This window comes from Schistocerca nitens, chromosome 4 (genome assembly GCF_023898315.1).
Source record: "Schistocerca nitens isolate TAMUIC-IGC-003100 chromosome 4, iqSchNite1.1, whole genome shotgun sequence".
Classification (NCBI taxonomy): Eukaryota; Metazoa; Arthropoda; class Insecta; order Orthoptera; family Acrididae; genus Schistocerca; species Schistocerca nitens.
Genome location: NC_064617.1, coordinates 109,220,439 through 109,247,060, shown reverse-complemented (window position 1 = coordinate 109,247,060; position 26,622 = coordinate 109,220,439). Strand labels below are relative to the sequence as shown.

The 26,622-nt window shown below is 44.1% G+C and overlaps 1 protein-coding gene and 1 non-coding gene across 2 annotated transcripts in view; one reads left to right on the top strand and one right to left on the bottom strand.

The window, feature by feature from the left end:
- LOC126251730 (15-hydroxyprostaglandin dehydrogenase [NAD(+)]-like) overlaps positions 1–24,030 on the bottom strand; it is a 77,697-nt gene extending 53,667 nt beyond the window's left edge. Inside the window, exons 1-3 of the mRNA XM_049952335.1 lie at positions 23,926–24,030; positions 4,737–4,830; positions 1,660–1,783 (exon numbers count right to left, since the gene is read on the bottom strand). Of these exons, the coding sequence (XP_049808292.1) occupies positions 1,660–1,783; positions 4,737–4,830; positions 23,926–23,996 (289 nt within the window). The 5' untranslated portion in view covers positions 23,997–24,030. The remainder of the gene's footprint in view (positions 1–1,659; positions 1,784–4,736; positions 4,831–23,925) is intronic.
- Positions 24,031–25,656: 1,626 nt separating this feature from the next.
- Positions 25,657–25,729, top strand: Trnae-cuc (transfer RNA glutamic acid (anticodon CUC)). Its single transcript has one exon. It is a non-coding gene; the product is annotated as a tRNA-Glu (tRNA).
- Positions 25,730–26,622: the final 893 nt, after the last annotated feature.

Sequence of the window (26,622 nt, the reverse complement as noted above, 5' to 3'; positions counted from 1 at the left end):
AAATCACACTGGGAACGTATGGGATGCGTTGCCGAGACGTACTGCAGAACCTACACATGCACCAACGCCCTACAACAAGAACTCCTCGCCAACCTTGTGGGCCGCACAGGAGAACGTCGTAGAGCCGGCATTCTCGTCGGTGGTGATCACACAGCCCACTGAATACCATTTGCCGCTGTTCATGATGCCCAATCGAACCGCCTTGAATCGCAGTGGCCAGTGAAATTGGGCCGGCCAGAGTGGCCGAACGGTTCTAGGCGCTACAGTCTGGAACCTCGCGACCGCTACGGTCGCAGGTTCGAATCCTGCCTCGGGCATGGATGTGTGTGATGTCCATAGGTTAGTTAGGTTTAAGTAGCTCTAAGTTCTAGGGGACTGATAACCTCATGTTAAGTCCCATAGTGCTCAGAGCCATTTGAACCATTTTTGAACCAGTGAAATTATTGACTTTGAACAAAAATGTCACTTTCATTCGTCCTATTACTTCGAGTAACCTTCCGTGCTGTACCGTAGCAATTCTTCCTAACTATGTATAGTCCATATTTGATCGAGCTACGTTACAGAGACACATCAAGCGAAAGTTACTTTTGTCATTAAGATTTGCACAACAGTGTGTTCATGCACCGTAAGGTAGCCAACATCACCTGCACGGCGTGTGGGGGGGGGGGGGGGGGAGCGGGGGCGGAGAATATGTTTGGCAACTTTGTGAGCTGTGTTGCCTGCTTAACGTGTCCACCCTGTTCAAAGCAGAAGGCAGCGGAGTGAAGTCGCTCGACGAAGTAACCTTTGGTACTAGCACCCTGAAGTCCGGCAGACAGTCCTCGTCCCCAGGTCTCTATGGCGCCATTCTTCAATGGTAGAGTGAGTACCTTTTCGGTGCGGTAAACCGTAAGGTAGCTGCGAATTTTATGAGCTGTTTGGCATTGAGGAGAAATTTGCGTGTCGCTGAGGGACTGTTTTACCACTGTAATTAATGTACCAACGGCATCCCAAATTTGTATCGGAGTTCTCGCTTGCTCTTATCCGTCATTTACTTCAAAAAGAAATATTTATGAAAAGTGAAATACAATTTTCCAAGAAAACAGGGAAGAGGTTGCGTTGGATCTGACGCTGATTCACGGCGAGTGTAAGTAGAATCACACGACGTCAGAACAGCGTGCTTAGACAGGAGTTGGAAGGGAGATCACACTAGTAATGGCTTACAGAATGGTAAGTAGAACTAATCTAAAGAATTACTGTAACATGTATTTCTTGCAAAACACATTAAAATCTTATTTAGACCGAGCTAGGCGGCGCAGTGATTAGCACACTGGACGCGCATTCAGGAGGACGACGGTTCGATCCCACGTCCGGCCATGCTGATTTAGATTTTCCGTGATTTCCCTAAATCGCTTCAGGCAAATGCCGGGATGGTACCTTTGAATGGGTACTTCCGACTTCCTTCCCAATCCTTCTCTAAACCAATGAGGCTGATGACCTCGCTTTCTGGTCTCTTCCCCAAACAACCCAACCCTCAACCTCTTATTTAGCTACCAAACTGGAAGATATGACATTTTACTTTGCTAGCGTTGTGCAGAATGAGCAGTAGAATCAATAACATGAAGAGCCTTGGAGGCCTCCTGGAAGACACCTCCAGTGGTTAAAGAGAGGGGGCGCTACCTTCCAGCGAGCTGTTGTTGGTGACGTCCGCTTTGACGAAGACGACCTTCCCCTTTCCGAACTGCTTCTCCAGCTCCTCCACGGCCTTCTTCCCTGCCGCCTCGTCAGCGTCCGACGCCACGATCTGGAAAAAAATTCCTGCTGTACGCAAGCAGTCGGCTGAGTCATTAAGTCATGTGAGCGCCCCTCCAGACCTGACTAACTTTCATTGTTACTGGTCTGCATCTACATCTATGTACGAGGGTTAAACTTTAATAAACGGAACTATTTATTTTCAACTTATACGAAATAGATAGTGATTTTCCAGCCTCATCGAGCGAAGAAATCGTTCACAACCTAGGTCGTAGGCGCCCCGGCATTGTACTGCACAATGCTGGGCGGCTTCTCTCTCTAAGCTCTACATTTCTGGAACGTAGCCTGCGGCCAACTAAGAGAAAGAAGAGGCGACTCCTCCTGCATGATCCGCACTTCATTTTATATAGCGGAAGCTGTGATCGAATTTTTCGGTCGATGGTGCAGGGAAGAGCAGTACACCCGCCAAACTCGCCACACATAAGCCCTTGTGAGTTCAATTTGATTCTTAAATTGCAGGACGAACTTCATGACATTCGCTTCAGAATTATTTCTGAGATTCTTCAGGCAGCAGACCGCTCGACTCGAACATCAACACAGCTGCGCTGCGTCTCCCACGCCTCCCACATCGCTAACAACGTGTTACACGAAATTCTGATGACTGCGGTGAAGGACAGAAAAACTTAAACACATGTATCCATTTTGTGTAAGTTGTGAATAAATAGTTGCCTCTATTAATGTCCCGACACTCGCATATGCTCGTAAAACTTCTGTGAAGTGAATAGCAGAGGATATTTCCCATAGTATCGGTTATTAGAGCCTCTTTTCGTTCCATTCAGGTACGGAGCGCGGTAAGAATGAGTGCTCAGACGCCTCTGTGAGAGCTGTAATTAGTCCCATCTTGTCTTCGTGGTCACCACGTGGAGCACTGTAGTACATGCCTAGATTCATCACTTAAAGCTGGCTCTCGAAACTCTGTGAGTAGTCTGTCCCCGGTCTTGTGAAGCAGAAAAATTAAAGCATTGTTCTAATTTTGGAGAACTCTTCCTCGGATATATTTCTGGATCCTTACCCTGCAAGGCGGTGTTCTGCATGGTATTCCCGAGCGAGGTAACGCAGTGGTTAGCACACTGGACTCGCATTCGGGAGGACGACGGTTCAAAGCCGCATCCACCCATCCAGATTTAGGTTTTCCGCTATTTCCCTAAATCACTTGAGGCAAGTGCCGAGATGATTCCTTTAAAAGGGCACTGCCAATCTCCTTCCCCATCGTTCCATAATCCGAACTTGTCCTCTGTCTCTAATCTCCTCCTCCTCCTATTCCTCCATAGCACGGTACTGCGTGTTTAAGTTTTCTTCCCGTTCCATACACGATATGGAGCGTCGGAAGAATGGCTCCTTAGATACCTCTGTGCATATTGTAAACACTCTAATCTTGTGTCCGCGATCAAGATACGTACAGGACTGATAATACGGCTAGACTCTTCACTTAATACTGCTTAATGAATGTTTATAGATAGGCTTTCACGGAATGGTCAACGGTTCTGGCACATTTTTTGCATGGAAATTTTAAACCTGTGACCATTCGGACCACCCTTCTTCGTATACGTCCAGTTTCTGATGTCAGTATAATTAGGTACGGGGTTCCATATTTTTTACTAATATTCCAACAAGGGGCCCACAAACGATTTGTCAGCAGTGTCCTTTGTTGATTGACCATATTTTCCCACTATCCTGCCATTGAATATATTCTGCAATTAATTCATGCATTTATCGGGTAAATAAATTCATCATATTTACTTCTCTTCCGTTGTTAACTACTTCCCTTGACGCACCATAGTCTCCATGCGCTTTTCCATTATTTTTTTATTGTTCCGTACATCAGTCGGTAATAACAGAACCCCTACAGAGTCATTTTGTTGGCCATCCATCCATCTCTCTGTCTGCCTGTCTATCCAACTGTTACAAACCCTTTTTCTCACGAACAGATAGACGTTATGAAGTTGAAATTTATGTCACTTACTGACGTCTATGGTCCCTCGGCAGTGCAAAAAGGCAGCTTCTAAATCAATGCAATCGAAAGATATGGCCATTTACGTCACACATTTTGATAGTCGCAAAATGCCTCATCGGAAACTATAGGGTAAATCCCGTTGACTTATAATCATTAAATTTGGTAGGAAGCAAGGTTTCGCAAGACAAGCAAGGGGAAAAAATCCAGAAACTGTCAATTTGTAGTACTATCACACACAAAAAATTGTCATTTCTTATTTAATTTTCTGTGTGCCTGTGCGCCTGTTACGAGCCTTCTGTCAGGAACGGATGTAAGCTTCTATGTCAACGCTATTCGCTATTTCGATACTCGATAACTCACTCATCAAAACATGTAGGGTTCTTCCCGTTGGCATAGAACCTTGATACTCGGTAAGAAGCAAAGCTTCGCAATACAACCGAAGAAAAAGCACCCGAAAATTGTTGATTTATAATTATATCACACGGAAATATATTTTTTTATCATTTGTTATGCGACCGTCTGTCTCTTCATATGTTAAGACCCCATTTCCTCAGGAATGGGTACACGCACATCTTACCAGTATCGATATCGATAACAGGCAAAAATCGTAGAGATTATCCATTTGCGGGATGAATGAACCGTCAGTATACGTCATTACGTTTGAACGGAACCCTCGATGTGCGAGTCCTACTAGGAATTATGTGACTTCTTTTTCTTTATGAATGCGGTGATTTCATGTGACAAAATTAGCTGCTGCAAGCTCTCTCTTAATTCTAAGAAAATATTCTGACAGATTTTCTTTGCCTTTGGAAATAAGTAGTAATAATAAGAATAATACTAAAACTTGACAAAAGAGAAGTCTAAAAGGAGAAAGACGTAGAGCAGGTTCGTACAACAAGGCAGTGGTAGCGTTAGCCATAGAGTGTTCAGGCTGTTTGGCATCATACTTGCCGAGGCTGTAAGTGAGATATGAGCAGAAGTAGCGACTCACCTTGGCGCCTGCAGTCAGCAGCGCCCTGCTGAAGGCTCTGCCCAGACCGCCGGCCGCCCCCGTGATCAGCGCCACCTTGCCAGAGGGGTCCATCCTGCAACACGGGACACCGTCTCACCAACACAAGTCGTATCTAGGCTAAACACGTTACACCATTTGAATCGCTAAGCGTTCTCAGTTTGTCTTCTTTGCGATGCGAGTGCAAAAGTGCTTTAGGTTATAAAGACCATTCTGAATAGCTCTGCAGCAACGACAACTGCTAGCTGCCTGCGTTCTGTTTCATTTATACAGATTTTCCATTCTGATAACAATACCATGATGAATCCGAGTGAAATGAATCGCAAGACAGCTGTAATTGGTGATACACTACTGGCCATTAATATTGCTACACCACGAAGATGACGTGCTACAGACGCGAAATTTAACCGACAGGAAGAAGATGCTGTGATATGCGAATGATTAGCTTTTCAGAGCATTCACACAAGGTTGGCTGCGGTGGCGACACCTACAACGTGCTGACATGAGGAAAGTTTCCAACCGATTTCTCATACACAAACAGCAGTTGACCGACGTTGCCTGGTGAAACGTTGTACTGATGCCTCGTGTAAGGAGGAGAAATGCCTACCATCACGTTTCCGACTTTGATAAAGGTCGGATTGAAGACCATCGCGGTTGCGGTTTATCGTATCGCGACATTGCTGCTCCCGTTGGTCGAGATCCAATGTCTGTTTGCAGGATGTGGAATCGATGGGTTCAGGAGGGTAATACGGAACGCCGTGCTGGATCCCAACGGGCTAGTATCACTAGCAGTCGAGATGACAGGCATCTTATCCGCATGGCTGTAACGGATCGTGCAGCCACGTCTCGATCCCTGAGACAACAGATGGGGACGTTTGCAAGACAGCAACCATCTGCACGAACAGTTCGACGACGTTTGCAGCAGCATGGACTATCAGCTCCGAGACCGTGGCTGCGGTTACACTTGACGCTGCATCACAGAGAGGAGCGCCTGCGACGGTGTACTCAACGACGAACCTGGGTGCACGAAAGGCAAAACGTCGTTTTCTAGGATGAATCCAGGTTCTGTTTACAGCATCATGATGGTCGCATCCGTGTTTGGCGACATCGCGGTGAACGCACATTGGAAGCGTGTATTCGTCATCGCCATACTGGCGTACCACCCGGCGTGGTGGTATGGGGTGTCATTGGTTACACGTCTCGGTCACGTCTTGTTCGCATTGACGGCACTTTGAACAGTGGACGTTACATTTCAGATGTGTTACGACCCGTGACTCTACCCTTCATTCGATCCCTGCGAAACCCTACATTGCAGCAGGATAATGCACGACCGCATGTTGCAGGTCCTGTACGGGCCTTTCTGGATACAGAAAATGTTCGACTGCTGCCCTGGCCAGCACATTCCCCAGATCTCTCCCCAATTGAAAATGTCTCGTCAATGGTGGCCGATAAACTGGCTCGTCACAATACGCCAGTCACAACTCTTGATGGACTGTGGTATCGTGTTGAAGCTGCATGGGCAGCTGTACCTGTACACGCCATCCAGGTTCTGTTTGTCTCAATGCCCAAATTGCGTGAAAATGAAATCACATGTCAGTTCTAGTATAATATATTTGTCCAATGAATACCCGTTTATCATCTGCATTTCTTCTTGGTGTAGCAATTTTATTGGCCAGTAGTGTATATTTATTGCCAGAACCGGTTTCTCTGCATTAAAACAGAATCCTCAGGTGAACTGTATAAGAAAGAAAAGATGATCGAAATGCCATACCAAACTCTCAAAAAATTTTTGAAAATTTTTAAAATTTTTTTGGAGATTTCTTATGGTTTTTTGATATTTTAATACATCTTACGTAAAATATTTAACCTGACAGAAATATCAGAATTAAAACGTACTTACCAACAGTCACACAGCTGCGCACCGAGACACCCCCAACGTTCGCAGTCAAAAATCAAATGCCTCAAGAGGGTAAGTCGTCAAAATAAATAAAACAGGACATCGAGGCGAATAGTGCGGTGGCGCTCCAGGAGTAAAAAAAAGCTATATATAAATACAATCACTGAAAATGAAACACATAGATAAGGAATGATCAAAATTGGGGCCTCCAACGAGCTAAATGGCTAACCCCATCCACCGACGCTTTCTTAAACCCTTCCCTTCCCCCTTCACTCACCCGCACACCACTATGAATAAACGTCAGGCCGATAAGCGTATCCGTGTGGAATCCATGAAATGGAGGACACACAAGCTAAAATCGCAACATACTGACATTGTTATTGAGAGGTTAAAATTTTTTAAAAAGATTCTTATAGTATTTTGATCACCCGTATTACGTAAGATCTTTTCCTTCTTAAGTAATTCACCTGAAGATTCTGTTTTAATTCAGCGAAACCGGCTGTGACAGTAAAGTTTTTGCTAGTTGCAGCTGTCTTGCAGTTCGTTTTACTTCCGTTCATTATGCAGTTTAAGGGCTGTGGCTGCCCGCATTACAATGTTCTAAGAAACTATGTCATGGCTTCTCGATGTATGTAAAATGAAATGCGGAAAAACTGGGCAGCTTTGTGACTGAAGTGTTACTTTGTGACACCAGCATACTTTTGCTTTTTTGTTTGTTAAACTAGCTTACAAACACCGCATTCCATGTGTTGCCGGCCGGGGTGGCCGAGCGGTTCTAGGCGCTTCAGTCTGGAACCGCGCCACCTTGAAAATGTGTTAATATTTGAGTTTGTTTGATGAAATATTGGTGTTATTATTTCACACCGCGCGACCGCTACCGTTGCAGGTTCGAATCCTGCGTCGGGCATGGATGTGTGTGATGTCCTTAGGTTAGATAGGTTTAAGTAGTTCTAAGTTATGGGGGACTGATGACCTCAGATATTAAATCCCATAGTGCTCAGAGCCATTTGAACCATTTGAACCTCGTGTATTCATTGCGTCAGTTTTCTGTTATAGATGAAAACAGAAAATGAACTGTGTTTATAGTGTAACATCGGAAAAATTCTATGTATTAGTGAAATCACTTTTTAAATTACGAAACAGTTTCTGTACGATGAGCGCAGCTACTTCGCGTGTCTACAACGCGATTTTGTAAAACCTCTCTATGGCTACACATATTCATAGCTCCATAGACGGTCATTGTTTTCGTCTACAGCCCGTTGCGCTTCGCAGTTGAATGCTGTCAAAAGACCAACCGATGTCACGGATTTCCCTAAGTTGATTCGATTCTAAGAGAATCCCTGTAGTAAAGAATAAATGTATTAAAACTTCACGGGTGATCCAGTATTTTTCCCGCATCTCGTTGCTTATGCCATCTCCTAAACTATGACAGGCAGGTAGTTCTTACACCCACAGCATTTGTTGCCTGACAGAAAGACACATGCGTACCAAATTTGTTGAAATGGGTCCAGTGGTTTAGGAGGAGATGCTGAACATAAGCACATACATACATACATATTTATAATATTTGTGGATGCTCTGGTCAACACCCAGTGTACTGGTCAACTACAGTGTGTTCTGCACGGTACTGCCATTAGTGATGAAAGATACAAGTACGTTAATTGTACCTGAGCTGGCACAAAATCATTTTGTTTAATAGTGGAGACACGTGTTTGTGGATTTATTGGAAAATTTATGCTGCTGCCGGAAAGTCTGAAGACCTGATTAACTAAGGGTATTGAGGGCAATGTAATGAAAATCGAAGAGGATGTAGATGAAGATGGAATAGGAGATATGATACTGCGTGAAGAGTTCGATAGAGCACTGAAAGACCTAAGTCGAAACAAGGCCCCGAAAGTAGACAACATTCTATTAGAACTACTGACAGCCTTGGGAGAGCAAGTCCTGACAAAACTCTACCATCTGGTGAGCAAGATGTATGAGACAGGCGAAATACCCTCAGACATCAAGAAGAATATAATAATTCCGATCCCAAAGAAAGCAGGCGTTGACAGATGTGAAAATTACCGAACTATCAGTTTAATAAGTCACAGCTGCAAAATGCTAACGCGAATTCTTTACAGACGAATGGAAAAACTGGTAGAAGCCGACCTCGGGAAAGATCAGTTTGGATTCCGTAGAAATATGGGAACGCGTGGGGCAGTACTGGCCCTACGACTTATTTTAGAAGCTAGATTAAGAAAAGGCAAACCTACGTAGACTTAGAGAAAGCTTTTGACAATGTTGACTGGAAAACTCTCTTTCAAATTCTGAAGGTGGCAGGGGTAAAATACAGGGAGCGAAAGGCTATTTACAATTTGTACAGAAACCAGATGGCAGTTATAAGAGTCGAGGGGCATGAAAGGGATGCAGTAGTTGGGAAGGGAGTGAGACAGGGTTGTAGCCTCTCCCCGATGTTATTCAATCTGTATATTGAGCAAGGAGTAAAGGAAACAAAAGAAAAATTCAGAGTAGGTATTAAAAACCATGGAGAAGAAATAAAAACTTTTAGGTTCGCCGATGATATTGTAATGCTGACAGAGACAGGAAAGGACGTGGAAGAGCAGTTGAACGGAATGGACAGCGTCTTGAATGGAGGATATAAGAGGAACATCAACAAAAGAAAAACGAGGATCATGGAAAGTAGTCGAATTAAGTAGGCTGATGCTGAGGGAATTAGATTAGGAAATGAGACACTTAAAGTAGTAAAGGAGTTTTGCTATTTGGTGAGTAAAATAACTGATGATGGTCGAAGTAGAGAGGATATAAATGTAGACTGGCATTGGTAAGGAAAGCGTTTCTGAAGAAGAGAAATTTGTTAACATCGACTATAGATTTAAGTGTCAGGAAGTCGTTTCTGAAAGTAATTGCACGGAGTGTAGCCATGTATGGAAGTGAAACATGGACGATAAATATTTTGAACAAGAAGAGAATAGAAGTTTTCGAAATGTGGTGCTACAGAAGAATGCTGAAGATTAGATGGGTAGATCATATAACTAATGAGGAGGTATTGAATAGGATTGGGGAGAAGAGGAGCTTGTGGCACAAGTTGACTAGAAGAAGGAATCGATTGGTAGGACATGTTCTGAGGCATCAAGGGATCACCAATTTAGTATTGGAGGGCAGTGTGGGGGTAAAAATCGTAGAGGGAGACCAAGAGATGAATACACTAAGCAGATTCAGAAGGATGTAGACTGCAGTAGGTACTAGCAGATGATGAAGCTTGCACAGGTTAGAGTAGCATGGAGAGCTGCATCAAACCAGTCTCAGGACTGAAGACCACAACAACACAACAAGGTGATATAAATAAGTTATACGGGTAGAGTATTCTGTTAAATTCTACACAAATTATCTTCACCTGCTGGAAATCGAAACAACTATTTCCGCAGATTACAGGGGTAACTTCGTGAAAGCAAACAGCAGAAACGAGTGTTACAGTTGTAGAGAACAAGTCTCATTAATAAAATTAGGGACATTTGTGGGCGGTTCAGTAAAGAAAGCATCGTTTTGTTACGCATTATAATTTTGTTTCTCAATACAACATACAACTGCTCAGAATGTTGTACGAAAAGTTTTATGACTTTTTCTCTCATGTCACTGAAAATGTAAGTAAGTGCCGAACATTCTGAAGTACATGCAGGTGACAAAACCCATGGGACGCGATATGCACATACGCAGATGGCGGTAGTGTCGTGCAAATAAGGTATAAAAGTGTACTGCATTGGCTGTGCTGTCATTTGTACTCAGGTGACTCATGTGAAGTAGTTGCTGGCGTGATTATGGGCGCACGACCAGAATTAACAGACTTTCAAAGTGGAGTGGTAGCCGGAGCTAGACACATGGGATATTCCATTCCTAAAATCATTAGAGAAGTCAATATTCCGAGATCCTTGGTGCAAGAGTGCGCCGAAAATGCCAAATTTCAGGCACTACTTCTCACCACTGACACCATAATGGTGTGGGCTGTGCTTACATGGAATGGACTGGGTCCTCTAAACCAGCTAAGCCAACTGAGACCATTTACAGCCATTCAGGGACTTCTTGTTCCCAAATAACGATGCACTCTTTATGGATGACAATGCGCCATGACACTGGGCCACATATCATCAACATTGTTTCAGCACAGAGGTTCATTTAGATTCTCATAACTGTGATAGCCTCTAATACAGGCTGTCAGCAACAAACAGTTAACCCTATGGCTACCAAATAAATGGAAATGACCTTATGGCATTATTGGCCGGAAGGGAGTTCGGCCGCCGTATTGCAAGTCCTTTTCAGTTGACGCTATTTCGGCGACTTGCTAGTCAATGATGATGAAAATAACACAACATCCAGTTCCCTGCCGGGAATCGAACCCAGTCCCCCTGCGTGGTCGGCGGTAAAGCTACCGCTACACTACGGAGGCGGACTATGACTACTAACAACATGAAGAAACACAATTTTAAAATTTTTCGCATAATTAACGTTTATTATCATAGCAAGCAATGACTATGGGTAAGCACTGGAGAAAAGTAAACAGTCAATTTTTTTAAAGAGATGGTTTCGCTTTTCAACCTTTCATTCATCATTTCATGTGATGTATTTCAAATCAATTTGGTATTTTTGGTATAAAAAATCCCCACATCTCGAAGCTTCCATGAAGTCATAATGCGGACCCTTCCGCCGCAGGTTTGAGTCCTCCCTTGGGCATGGGTGTGTGTGTGTGTTGTTCTTAGTATAAGTTAGTTTAAGTAGTGTGTAAGTCTAACGGACCGATGACCTCAGCAGTTTGGTCCCTCAGGAATTTCACACACATTTATTTGAAGTCATAATACTTAAAACTATAGTTGTAAATAACAATCAAAAATCGGCCTAAAATTTAATAAATTATCTTTCACAATATATACTATTGCAGTGGTTTCATTTCGATAATACTCATAAAACCCGTAGTAGAAAATCAAATTTATGTTGCAATAACTTACATATACTTACTTTCACCGTCAGTGATCTCCCAATAGGGCCACTATAAAATTTGTCAGAATTTCCTACAATCGCATAGCACAATCTCCACGACGACTGTTGCTCTGAACGCTATAAGTGATTTCTGCAGTGCACTACACTCACAGACGTACGTCAGTACTTTAGTCGACTACCATATGTAGCACCTGGGAGTGAGGGGTCTTCGGTTGGCTTACCACAGAGTTTTTATCGGGATATTTCACAAGGACTCGCTGAACCAATTGATAGTATATGCGCAACTGTCTTGAAATCATTCCCAGTTCAATGCGTTTTCCTTAGACACCACTGTACTTCTTTACTTAACGTCACCGCGTGTTTCCGACATCGGCCACAGAAGGCCCAGTGCAGTAATGCCGTGGTCGGTTAATACCACTAGAAGTCTCTGTCTTGCAGTGTCATCACTGATTTCATGCCAAAGACACTGGTTCTTATATATATATATATATATATATATATATATATATATATATATATATATATATATATATATAATGGTGGGTTCAGCTAGAAAAGAATGAGGCTCAAAGGGTTAAAGTGTGAAATCAATTTAGCGGACACATGGGACAGGTAGTCAGGTGGAAGGTTCACTAATTAGACTGATTGCTGTCTGGGCGTCGTCTCTCAAAACATACCGCAAGTCCAGAATAGTCTTCTAATGTTTCCATATGTAATTGATTAAAAATGGGACGTGGGCAGAATGGGTCAAACAAGTGAGTAAGCCATAATGTTTATTTTATTAACTGCCGCTTACGCAATTTGTTCAGTATGAGCATTGAAGGCGTCGACGAGATGCCTCATCCATAAAATCTCGTGAAGAATTGTTGCAGTTCCGATGCAATACGAGCCACGTGTTCCTGCACACTGGCCTTCAAATCAGTGTCCCTGGTAAATGAGGTGTTTTTTTTCTTTTTTTAGATATCCCAACAGCTAAAACTCACATGGATTAAGAAGATCAAGTGATCTTGCAGCCCATCTAGAAAACTTCTGAAGGTAACACGTTTATGGAACGTACCATAAGCAGATCTTTCACTGGACAAGCCATCTGAGGTGTGGCCCCATCTTGCATGAAAACAGTGGTTTTCACACAGTTGCGCTCTTCCAAAGCAGGAATCACAAGCAGGTCTCGATAATGTGCAGACGTCATGGGACACCTGACAGGCCTTCTTGGTGTATCCACTTCAAAGAAGAACGCACTGACGATAAAGGTGCTTGTGAATCCACATTACACAAGCAAATACGGCGAGTGCAATAGTTCTTCGAGCACCCAGAATTGGGCAGTTGTGTATTCGGTGCATCCTGAAGCGTAAAATGTGTCTCATCATTCCATAGAATATTGCCTGAGCACATATTATCAACTTCGATCCGTGCCAGAAACCGAAGAGCAAATTCAGAACGTTGCTGCAGATCAAGAGGTTACAGTTGCTGCACCGTCTGGATCTTGTACGCCTGCCAGTGTAAAATATATCGCAAAGCTTTTCGTACTGTTAACCATGGGATGTTATAAGAGTCGAGGGACATGAAAGGAAACCAGTGGTTGGGAAGGGAGTGAGGCAGGGTTGTAGCCTATCCCCGATGTTATTCAATCTCTATACTGAGCAAACAGTAAAGGAAACAGAAGAAAAATTTGGAGTAGGTATTAAAATCCATGGAGAAGAAATAAAAATTTTGAGGTTCGCCGATGACAATGTAATTCTGTCAAAAATGGTTCAAATGGCTCTGAGCACTATGGGATTTAACATCGGAAGTCATGAGTCCCCTAGAACTTAGAAGTACTTAAACCTAACTAACATAAGGACATCACACACATCCATGCCCGAGGCAGGATTCGAACCTGCGACCGCAGCAGTCGCGCGGTTCCGAACTGAAGCGTCTAGAACCGATCGGCCACCACGGCCGGCCGTAATTCTGTCAGAGACAGCAAAGGACTTGGAAGAGCAGTTGAACGGAATGGACAGTGTCTTGAAACGAGGATATAAGATGAACATCAACAAAAGCAAAACGAGGATAATGGAATGTAGTCGAATTAAGTCGGGTGATGCTGAGGGAATTAGATCAGGAAATGAGACACTTGAAGTAGTAAAGGAGTTTTGCTATTTGGGGAGCAAAATAACTGATGACGGTCGATGTGGAGAGGATATAAAATGTAGACTTGCAATGGCAAGGAAAGCGTTTCTGAAGAAGAGAAAACATCGATATAGATTTAAGTGTCAGGAAGTCGTTTCTGAAAGTATTTATGTGGAGTGTAGCCATGTATGGAAGTGAAACGTGGACGATAAATAGTTTAGACAGGAAGAGAATAGAAGCTTTCGAAATGTGGTGCTACAGAAGAATGCTGAAGATTAGTTGGGTAGATCACGTAACTAATGAGGAGGTATTGAATAGAATTGGGGAAATTTGTGGCACAACGTGTCTAGAAGAAGGGATCGGTTGGTATGACATGTTCTGCGGCATCAAGGGATCAAATGGTTCAAATGGCTCTGAGCACTATGGGACTCAACTGCTGTGGTCATCAGTCCCCTAGAACTTAGAACTACTTAAACCTAACTAACCTAAGGACATCACACACATCCATGCCCGAGGCAGGATTCGAACCTGCGACCGTAGCAGTCGCACGGTTCCGGACTGCGCGCCTAGAACCGCGAGACCACCGCGGCCGGCTCAAGGGATCACCAATTTAGTATTGGAGGGCAGCGTGGAGGGTAAAAATTGTAGAGGGAGACCAAGAGAAGAATACACTAAACAGAGTCAGAAGGACGTAGGTTGCAGTAGGTACTGGGAGATGAAGAAGCTCGCACAGGATAGAGTAGCATCAAACCAGTCTCAGGACTGAAGACCACAACAACAACAACAACAACAACAACAACCATGGGATGAACAATTCTCATGACACTGCCCGACCACTAGCGCTACCCAGGGCACATGCTGTATGGTCAGTTACAGCAACAGCAACCTCGTCAATAACTTCCACTGGGATAGGTCGCCTTCCTCCTCCATGTACAACATCAAGCTCACATGTGTTTTCGAATCTCATTATCACCTTCTTTAATCCGTTTAATGACATTGGGCGTCTCCTCAGACCTTCTTATCAATGCAACTGTGTAATTGCTGCCATTCACATGAAAAAATTTCACTAACAGCGCACAGTCTCCCTTCTCGATAGCCATATCGTTCACTAACGTTATGGCTTGTTGAATGACAGCAAGGGTGTCGTATCGTCATACAAACAGTATACAGCGTCAGATTTTCACCTGGTGGCCAGAATCAGAACTAATTTATTACCAGCGCAAATCGGTTCTACGTTAACGCACTAGCATACAAACTAAATTTGACTGCCATACAATAATTACAGCCCACCTTGGACCTCTGTGCGTAGTTGCACTTTAATTATAACCACCCAGTACTCTTACACATACATAGGCCTTCATATTATTTTTAAAAATCGTTCCCCTCAACGATTCTAACGAAGGTTTTTGGAGATTGGAGATGCCACCACTGGATATAAAGGGTATCCTGAAAATGTTGCGACAAACTCAGAGGGGTTGAGGAGTGAGCTTTGAGGAACAAATCGAGGATAGGAAACATCATCCAACGACGCTACAGAGCGTCGATGTTATATGTGTAGGCGCCTTCCACTAGACTACCTCTTCGGCAGCAAACGAGACCTCGCACGCTGATGGAGCATAGGCGGAACGTCTCGCAATGTTGTTTGTTTTCCAGTGATTGCCACTGATTGCCAAGGTCCTCAGTGGAGAGGACAGAGCAAGTTGCTGCATAGACAGGCCTTGCCTCCTACGAGTGCGTTGCCATGGTGCCTTGGTGGATATCAGTTTCAGACACGGATTTCCTATAAACAGTTTTTTTTTTCATGTATACCGAAAAACAATGGTGATTTTAGTTGGTTCCAGGAGAAGAGGAAACTGCGGATGGAAACACGAGTCAGAAACCGTCATCCACCCAGGCAACGCAGCAACTAGCTCAATCATCTCCACTGGCGATTGTGGCAATCAGTCGCGATCACTGAATGCCTACGGCCTGTCAGTATACAAAGTGCAGTTTGTTGTGCCTAGAACTTTGATGCTCTGTTGTGGAGTTTGATGACGTTTCCGGACACAGATTTCTATCATCGATGTCTTCATCAAGACAGAATCTACAACCTCTTGAAGTTGTGAAGTGGTCAGTTCCGCATTACATAGGGGTGTTTCTATACACATCCCAGTGTAAAGGGATGTGGGGAGATTTGTGCTGCCAGTGGAGACGCAATAACAGCAGAGTGGGTCAGTAGGGCGATTCTGAACGTGGAATAGTCGCAGTATATCTGCGCAACAATTTCATCAGGGGAATTTGAACCCATCTAAAGCTGTCCAAGTTGACTGTTGATGACGTAATTGCGAAGTGTAAATGCGAAGTAACAACCACAACTTAATTAAGATCACACAGACCTCGTGTACTGACGTAAAAGGACCGTCGAGCATTGCAAAGGGTGTAAAAATCGCATGAAATCAGTGAAGGTATTCACTTTTGTATTTCAAAGCGCTGCCATGAGACAACCACTCACAATAACTGAACGTAAGGACGTAAAAAGAATTGGGTACAATGGCCGAGCATTTCCTCATAAGCCAAACACCTCTACAGCCAGTGCTAAGCGAGGCTTGAGGTGGAGTAAAGAGCAAAGCCACCGGACAGTGGATGACTGTAAACGAGTGAATTGTGAAGATGAAAATGACACTATACGCTGTGGCAAACCAGTGGAAAGGTTCGGGTGTAATGAATGCCCGGAGAATGTTACCTGCCAACAAGTGTAGCGCTAACAGTGAAGTAGGGAGGAGGTCGCACCACGCTGTGGTAGCGTTTTCCACGGTTTGTGGTGTGGTACCCTTATCGCGCTTAATGAAACGCTAAAAGCGGAAGCATATGAACACATTTTACTGTTTAATGCACACAGTAGAGGAACTGTTCGGAGATGGTGAAAAAAAAAATGGCTCTGAGCACTATGGGACTTAACATCTGTGGTCATCAGTCCCCTAGAACTTAGAACTACTTAAACCTAACTAACCTAAGGACATCACACACATCCATGCCCAAGGCAGGATTCGAACCTGCGACCGTAGCAGTCGCGCGGTTCCGGACTGAGCGCCTAGAACCGCTAGACCACCGCGGCCGGCTACGGAGATGGTGACTTCTTGCATGGCGGTGGACCTATCATAAAGTAGCATCTGCTTGTAAACAACAGCATTCCTGACATGGCGTGGTCTACCCAGACTCCCGACCTGACCCCACTGAAAAGCCTCTCGGATGAGATATGTCAGCTTCCAAAAATGGTTCAAATGGCTCTGAGCACTATGGGACTTAACATCTGAGGTCATCAGTCCCCTAGACTTAGAACTACTTAAACCTAACTAACCTAAGGACATCACACACATCCATTCCCGTGGGAGGATTCGAACCTGCGACCGTAGCAGCAGCGCGGATCCGGACTGAAGCGCCTAGAGCCGCTCGGTCACAGCGGCCGGCCAGGGTGGGAACACGGCATGTTAATTTCCACTAATAGGTGTCCACGTACTTTAGATCAGCTGCTAAATTATGTACCTCTTACTAGTATGATCTGTAGTTTAAATTTCATTGTGCCTTCCCGTGTCCGACTGCGCATCCATTTAGATGTGTGCATTCATTTGGATGCTTCGATTGGAATGTACTCGGCAACAGAATCGAAAAAGCAGAAATGAAACACTATGTGCGTGTGTGTTTTGTATCCTGCGTGCCGATTATTAGAGGCAAAAAACAATAACGCATTGTTAATAAGCTATGCTCGTTACCTTATGTTCTCTTACATCCCTCTAGTGCAGAAGTTCCCAACCTGAGGGTAATCGTCCCCTGAACGATAAAATGAAACTTTTTGAGGGGGTGGAAACCAAGACGGTTCTCCTTATGTCTCAGTCTCAAAACTCTGTTTAAGAGATTGTTATTACTATCATACATATTGTAAGATTCTTAATATTGATTGCAGAAGACCAATAATTACTGTTTCCAAATACTATAATTACTGCGTGGCACAGGAGTTCGGGTTGCTGCTAGGGAGACGAAAGAATTAAAGTGACATTCTTCACATATCCACCCCCTACACATTCTTTATGCCATGTACCGTGCATATATGAGAATAAGAGTGAGACACCTATAAAGTGCTTATGTCACGTGAAAATTTTTTCTCCACATTGTAGGTAGTTCCTGCAGTGTACCAGAAATCGCTTCTTAACTGACTTTGAAACACAACACAGTTGTAACTACATATACGTCGATACAATACACAAAAGTAACTACATATTGGCGACTATAGTGTTGTAAACTGTATTATTAGTAACTATTATTAGTGGCGGCGGTCAGACACAAACCTTTAGCAGCCTGAAGTATTTCAATTTCTGCCAGTCCAGAAGCAAGCAGTCTAGCTATTACGTGGTTTATAAACAGTAAGTATAGTGCAGACATTTTAACTTGGTTTATTTTTAATAGGGTGCAGGGTTTGGATGAAGCAACTCCCGCTAGGGACATGGGTGGGGCAGGGGAAGAACTTTTTGTAACAAGTGTCTACCGTCACTGTGGACAGTTACGCTTTCTTTTCTGGCTAAGAGTTGTACATAACACTCACAATGTACTGGCAGTTGCTTCAGCTTTCATTCTAACACACATACTACTCAAACAAAGCACGGAAAAAAGAAATATGACATTCAAGAGTCATTGATATGAAAGCAGATTTTTGGCTATGACTGCAATGAGAACACAAACAAGGAACTCAATAGACTTGCAGTGTGACTTACCATGTGCACTGACGAACAACAGACCAAATCCAAGAAAAGTCGTTAGTTATAAGCAATGACAATTGTCTCTTCGACTCATTATTTTGTGGTTTAATAAAACAGCTACAACAAAGAAATATTGTAAGTAGGCTGTTTAGGTTTTTTTATTGGTAACGCCACCTCAGTATGAAAATCACTGGCTGTCATTTCGGATTCCTGAGGCGAGCTGTTGCCGACCGATCGATCGATAATGCTTCCCTGTTCTCTAATTGTTTCACTGTCTACACCATTGTTTGCCGCCCGCTCCATTTCCCTATGCACAATTACCAAATTACTACTTTAAACATTAGTTAATTCATTACTCTGCGGCGCTAACACACTGCTTTCGTCTTCACTGTCATTTCTCAATTTAGTTTGGAGCCTAGTATTACGTTTTTCACACGCCATTATTGTCACAGTATTTCACACGACAACACAGAAAAGCACAATTTGAAGAGCAAAAATAAGAGAACACATTAACATAACACTGAAAATAATATCTAGTTAATTGCAGCTGCGAAATACTTGGTGCAAATCTACATGCGTGCCACACCTGTTTTACTGTACAACAATGAAAGACTGCAACTACAAAGGAGATTTTCTCTACAATTACGCGCTAGCAATAAACAAAATCTACACTAATTACACAAACTACAAGAAAAAATCAGAAGATTCCAGTGAGGTATCCTGGCAGGGTCGCCATATGAAACGTCCCCTTTTGAACAATTATACACAAGACTGTGCTTATACTGACATACAGTATTTTTAGCGCAACGCAATCTGACTTTCAAGATTCCCTACAAAAGAATGGCCCTGACTAACATTAAACTATACCTTTCACAAATCACTTACCTCGCAAAAATCTTCGCTGCTCAAGCTACTGCAATACAGCAAGCACCACTACTGCCAGCTAAATAAAAGATACAAACTATGGAAGGCACTAACTACTGATAGGGATAGTTAGCAAATGAAAGATATTAATAGAGAACAAACAATGTATTTACCTGGATATCATCATATATGTAGCAGTTCATGACAAATTACAAAACTCCGCCATCTCTCTCCCCACATCCACCACTGCTGGCGGCTCACCTCCAACTGCCCAACGCTACGCGCTGTTCACAGCCAGCTGCCTAACACTACAATGGCGAATATTACAACAATGCAAAGCAGCCACAGGCTGCACACAGCACAGCCAGTGATTTTCATACTGAGGTGGCGTTACCAATAAAAAAAACCTAAACAGCCTACTTTGTAATATTCGCCATTGTAGTGCTAGGCAGCTGGCTGTGAACAGCGCGTAGCGTTGGGCAGTTGGAGGTGAGCCGCCAGCAGTGGTGGATGTGGGGAGAGAGATGGCGGAGTTTTGTAATTTGTCATGAACTGCTACATATATGATGATATCCCGGTAAATACATTGTTTGTTCTCTATTAATATCTTTCATTTGCTAACTATCCCTATCAGTAGTTAGTGCCTTCCATAGTTTGTATCTTTTATTTAGCTGGCAGTAGTGGCGCTCGCTGTATTGCAGTAGCTTGAGCAGCGAAGATTTTTGCGAGGTAAGTGATTTGTGAAAGGTATAGTTTAATGTTAGTCAGGGCCATTCTTTTGTAGGGAATCTTGAAAGTCAGATTGCGTTGCGCTAAAAATACTGTGTGTCAGTATAAGCACAGTCTTGTGTATAATTGTTCAAAAGGGGACGTTTCAATATCACTAATGTTTAATCATTTAAAAAATAAAAGTTTTCAAACTGGGCTGGGGATAGTTGCTAATATGTACATCTACATGGACATCTACACGGATACTCTGTAAATCACATTTAAATGCCTGGCAGAGGGTTCATAGAACCACCTTCACAATTCTCTATTATTCCAATCTCGTATAGCGCGCGGGAGGAATGAACACCTATAGCCGGCCGAAGTGGCCGTGCGGTTAAAGGCGCTGCAGTCTGGAATCGCAAGACCGCTACGGTCGCAGTTCGAATCCTGCCTCGGGCATGGATGTTTGTGATGTCCTTAGGTTAGTTCGGTTTAACTAGTTCTAAGTTCTAGGGGACTAATGACCTCAGCAGTTGAGTCCCATAGTGCTCAGAGCCATTTGAACCATTTGAACACCTATATCTTTCCGTACGAGCTCTCATTTCCCTTATTTTATCGTAGTGATCGTTCCTCGCTATGTAGGTCAGTGTCAACAAAATATTTTTCGCATTCGGAGGAGAAAGTTGGTAAATGGAATTTCGAGAGAAGATTCCATGACAACGAAAAACGCCTTTCTTTTAATGATGTCCATCCCAAATCCTGTATCATTTCTGTGACACTCTCTCCCATATTTCGCACTGATACAAAACGTGCTGCCTTTCTTTGAACTTTTTCGATGTACTCAGTCTGTCCTATCTGGTAAGGATCCCACACCACGCAACACTATTCTAAAAGAGGACGAACAAGCGTGGTGTAGGCAGTCTCCTTAGTAGGTCTGTTACATTTTCTAAGTGTCCTGCCAATAAAACGCAGTCTTTGGTTAGCCTTCCCCACAACATTTTCTGTGTGTCCCTTCCAATTGAAATTTTTCGTAATTGTAATACCTAGGTATTTACTTGAATTTACGGTTTTTAGATTAGACTGATTTATCGTGAAACCTAAGTTTAACGAGTTCCTTTTAGCACTCATGTGGATGACCTCACACTTTTCGTTATTTAAAGTCAACTGCCACGTTTCGTACCATTCCGATATTTCTTCTAAATCGTTGTGCAGTTGGTTTTGATCTTCTGATGACTTTATTAGTCGATAAATGACAGCGTCATCTGCAAACAACCGAAAACGGCTGCTCAGATTGTCTCCCAAATCGTATATATATATATATATATATATATATATATATATATATATATATATATATATATATATATATACATATGTTTTACTCGATGACTTCCCGTCAGTTACTACGAACTGACAGGAAATCACAGATCCAGTCACATAGCTGAGACGATAATCCATAAGCACGCAATTTAACTACGAGCCGCTTGTGTGGCACAGTGTCAAAAGCCTTCTGGAAATCCAGAAATACGGAATCGATCTGAAATGTCTTGTCAATAGCACTCAGCACTTCATGCGAATAAAGAGCTAGTTGTGCATGAGCATACTTACCTCTATATGTTTGAACGCGGTATACTCACCGGTCAGCATTACTGTGACACTGTTCTCCTTCCCTACGTGCGTCCTTTGAGGGATGCATTCTGCTCCGATTTCATTTTTATAGATGACAATGTGAGACACAAGAACGATGTTTGCTAAACCGATGTTGACTGTGTGTCAATAGAGCGTTTCCTTCGAGGTAATTCATTATGTTCGAACACAATATTGTAAGATGGCAAGAACTATGCCCTTTACATGAAGTCATTAAAGGTCACCTAACTCACGCTGAGCGAACAGTAGGGCTGAACTAAATGACTGACAAGGCACAATGCATCTTCTAGAGGGTATAGTATGGACGTAGTGGAATAATTAATGTCGGGTGATGGTTTTAATTCACACAACATGAAAACTTTGTGGAAACGAGTCGATTTACTGGACGCTAGTTTACCCCAGGGAAGTATTCGAGTTGACCGTGGCCGGATGGGGAACGGTGAAGGGAAGCGACAATAGGCAGCTTAGGGCGGCTCAAGCTCTGAGAAAGCGGTAACGCGGCGTGGTCTCCAGCCACCTTAATATGAGTAACAGTGTGTGGGTTGTTGACCCCAACTCCATGCTGGTGTACCGGGAAACAGACGGAGAGCTTGTACGCCTGTTGATAAATGTCCGTTGTCCCGTTTTCTGTGAAACATGCGACAAAGCCGCGCAAGCTACGGTGGAGCGGTCAACAGAGGTCAAAATATGCGTGTTCGTGACTATAGGAACTTCACGTTGAATTCACGGTCCGCAGAGCCTGAAGTAAATCAGGTGAAGAGCGACAGCATGAAATACGCTGACCTCTGATGGGAATGTAGGACCAAGGAATTTGAAGTACTCTCCTGGGAGTCAGAATTCCGGAAAACTTGGTGTTTGTGCAGACGCTAACCTTGATGGGTGGCCTGGGGGGAGCTAAATAGAAGAAGTTGAGAGGAAGGGAAATTTTGTGGGAATCTGTTCACTTCCCAGAGCAGGTATTGGTCGGCACTGGGAAGTGATGCATAATTAACACAACTTGCACTGCAATTGGCGTAAGTGATTTTGCTGGAGGGGAAACCGATGCGAAGAGCAGACTGGCAGAAGTCTCAGTAGAAGTCTTCCGTTCCCAGCTTGCCTAGAGTGTGGACGTGGCGTTCTTGACTCAGCTTGCCTGAGAAAGAGTGAGCATTTCTGCAGTTCAGGACTTAGCAAAGGGAACGATTGAGCTTGGAGATAGGAAATTTTGGTTCAGCTATGTACTGAGCAAGATAGCTAGGAGTGAATAGACGAGCGCAGCCTTGTAGCACCACGAGGTCGGCCAACGTCCACACAGCGACGCCACTCCGCCAAGCTGTATTCGGTCATATTGTGCCCGCTCCGGCCATTGATTAATTTATTGGGTCACGTCGGCAAACTTTCCACGAGGGTTTCATGAACTGTGTATTGTAGAATTCTTCTCGCACTTCGCATTATGCCTGGGTCAGTCGATACGAATTACTTTTGATTTATCGCACTTTACTCCATGCAAATGCAATTTATTACCACTGCCTGTTAGGAGAGTCTTGTAATGTCATGATTGAAGGTCTTGAGTTAAAATAAATTTGTGCTAATCGACTGCATCTGATTTCAATCAAGTAGTTGAAATCCCAAGTCACTTTCTTAATTAATTTTATGTTCCACATTTGCATCTGGTGCTGAATAGCTGAATAAAACAAAAGTGATCAATTCTGAATAAATTAATGTCAACACTGCCACTGCAGTTCAATCAGGAGTCACAGGGCCATATTACTTTTTTGCGTTATCCGATATTGCGTCAGTTTGCACTCTCTGTTGATCTGTTAGTCAATTAGTTGGGGTGAACACACGCCAAAACCAGCTAAGTGACTGGTGGGGTGTTACAATATATGTTCTAAAATCCTGCTGCATATCGACGATAACGATATGGGCCTGTAATTTAAGGGATTACTCCTACTACCTTTCTTGAATATTGGTGTGATTGCAGTCAGGGTTAATGGTCTCAAAAGGTCGCCAACCAGTGCTCTAGTGTAGACACTTGTTCACGGATTGCAGCGACTGGTAGTGAGCACTGATTAATTGTCCGCAAATGCTCGTTCGCTTGTGTTCGCTTCTACTCGCTACGGTGTAAAGCTGACTAAAGATGTCGCCGGATTAGCAACGGTCGATATGACTACAGCAGTCGCCCGCGCCCGGTTGGGCCTCCACACGCTTGGCATTTGCAGTGGCGCCGCGCTATGCCTCCTACCTGTCGCTGTAACTGCAGGTGTGGCCGGCTGCGAGTGTCTGCTGCTCCAACAGGCGACTGCCCGCCGGCATGCCACACCTGGCGGGCGCAGTCTTCTCGTGACGTCACGCCAGGAGCAATGTCCAGCAGAGCAAGATACGGCCGCGGGCTATCCGGCGTCTGTTGGCCGGACAACCGCCGCGAATCCCATACGCCGCGTCCCACGCCAGCCTCAACGCACGATCGCTGCACGTGAACGACGTTCGTGGCGCTGGCTGAGTTCTACAAAGCACACGTTCAACTTAACACTTCCTTGAATGTACATGGTGAATTTAAAGTTTTTCACTGATTACAGAAATTTGTAAGACGTAACACCCCCTTTATTCCCGAGGTGATTGCACGTATCGGCATGCGGTTTTTCGGCGAATCATAGGTGACTATGGGGCACATACGTTGCTACATGGACTAATGACCTCAGCAGTTGAGTCCCATAGTGCTCAGAGCCATTTTGTTGCTACATGCACAATAATCACAGCATTTATATTGACCGAGATAATGAGGCAAGTACATGTTTTTTAAATGGGACGCTATACCTTTTTTTACCATCATTCGAACGCTCTGGAAAAGACGCGTATAGTGATGTGACGCATGTTGTTATTGTGATTCAAACTTTGCTTTAAAGAAGGCGGATGAGGATTTACGTACGTAGTGTAGGCCGTGCATGCTGCATAGAGCACGGTAACGCGGCCTGCGGGTCGCGCGAGGCGTGTTTACAGTCTGCAGCCGCTACCGATCGCATCGACCTTCAATCGTACAATATTTCTCAGCGCAATGGAAACTACACTACTGGCCATTAAAATTACTACACCACGAAGATGACGTGCTACAGACGCGAAATTTAACCGACAGGAAGAAGATGCTGTGATATGCAAATGATTAGCTTTTCAGAGCATTCACACAAGGGTGGCACCGGTGGAGACACCTACAACGTGCTGACATGAGGAAAGTTTCCAACCGATTTATCATACACAAACAGCAGTTGACCGGCGTTGCCTGGTGAAACGCTGTTGTGATGCCTCGTGTAAGGAGGAGAAATGCGTACCATCACGTTTCCGACTTTGATAAAGGCCGGACTGTAGCCTATCGCTATTGCAGTTTATCGTATCGCGACATTGCTGCTCGCGTTGGTCGAGATCCAATGTCTGTTTGCAGAATATGGAATCGGTTGGTTCAGGAGGGTAATACGGAACGCCGTGCTGGATCCCAACGGCCTCGTATCACTAACAGTCGCGATGACAGGCATCTTATCCGCATGATTGTAATGAATCGTGCAATCACGTTTCGATCCCTGGGTCAACAGATGGGGACGTTTGCAAGACAACAACCATATGCACGAACAGTTCGACGACATTTGCAGCGGCATGGCCTATCAGCTCGGAGACCATGGCTGCGGTTACCCCTGACGATGCATCACAGACAGGAGCGCCTGCGATGGTGTACTCAACGACGAACCTGGGTGCACGAATGGCGAAACGTCATTTTTTCGGATGAATCCAGGTTCTGTTTACAGCATCGTGACGGTCGCATCCGTGTTTGGCGACATCGCGGTGAACGCACATTGGAAGCGTGTATTCGTCATCGCCATACTGGCGTATCACCCCGCGTGATGGCATGGGGTGCCACTGGTTCCACGTCTCGGTCACCTCTTGTTCGCATTCAAAAAAAATTGTTCAAATGGCTCTGAGCACTACGGGCGAGGTGGCGCAGTGGTTAGCACACTGGACTCTCATTCGGGAGGACGACGGTTCAATCCCGTCTCCGGCCATCCTGATTTAGGTTTTCCGTGATTTCCCTAAATCGTTTCAGGCAAATGCCGGGATGGTTCCTTTGAAAGGGCACGGCCGATTTCCTTCCCCATCCTTCCCTAACCCGAGCTTGCGCTCCGTCTCTAATAACCTCGTTGTCGACGGGACGTTAAACACCAGTAACCAACCAACCATGGGACTTAACATCTATGGTCATCAGTCCCCTAGAACTTAGAACTACTTAAACCTAACTAACCTAAGGACACCCAGTCATCACGAGGCAGAGAAAATCCCTAACCACGCCCGGAATCGAACCCGGGAACCCGCGCGTGAGAAGCTAGAACGCTACCGCACGACCACGAGCTGCGGACTTGTTCGCATTGACGCACTCTGAACAGTGGACGTTACATTTCAGATGTGTTACGACCCGTGGCTCTACCCTTCATTCGATCCCAGCGAAACCCTACATTTCAATAGGATAACGCACGACCGCGTGTTGCAGGTCCTGTACGGGCCTTTCTGGATACAGACAATGTTCGACTGCTGCCCTGGCCGGTACATTCTCCAGATCTCTCACCAATTGAAAACATCTGGTCAATGGTGGCCGAGCAACTGGCTCGTCACAATATGCCAGTCACCCCCGTTTATCATCTGCATTTCTTCTTGGTGTAACAATTTTAATGGCCATTAGTGTACATATCTACCTCCGAATATCGTCATAGTTTCCCGAAAAATGTCTTAGTAAAAGCGAATACAATTATTCTGCATTTATTAAAGCAGCAACTGAGGTGTTCGGAAAATAAAGATATCAAAGTATCGCATAACAGCGTACTAATACATGTCTACCTCCGAACATCGCCATAGTTTCTGTCAACTCCTCTAGTGCACAAAACTTAAGAATACTCAAAAAATA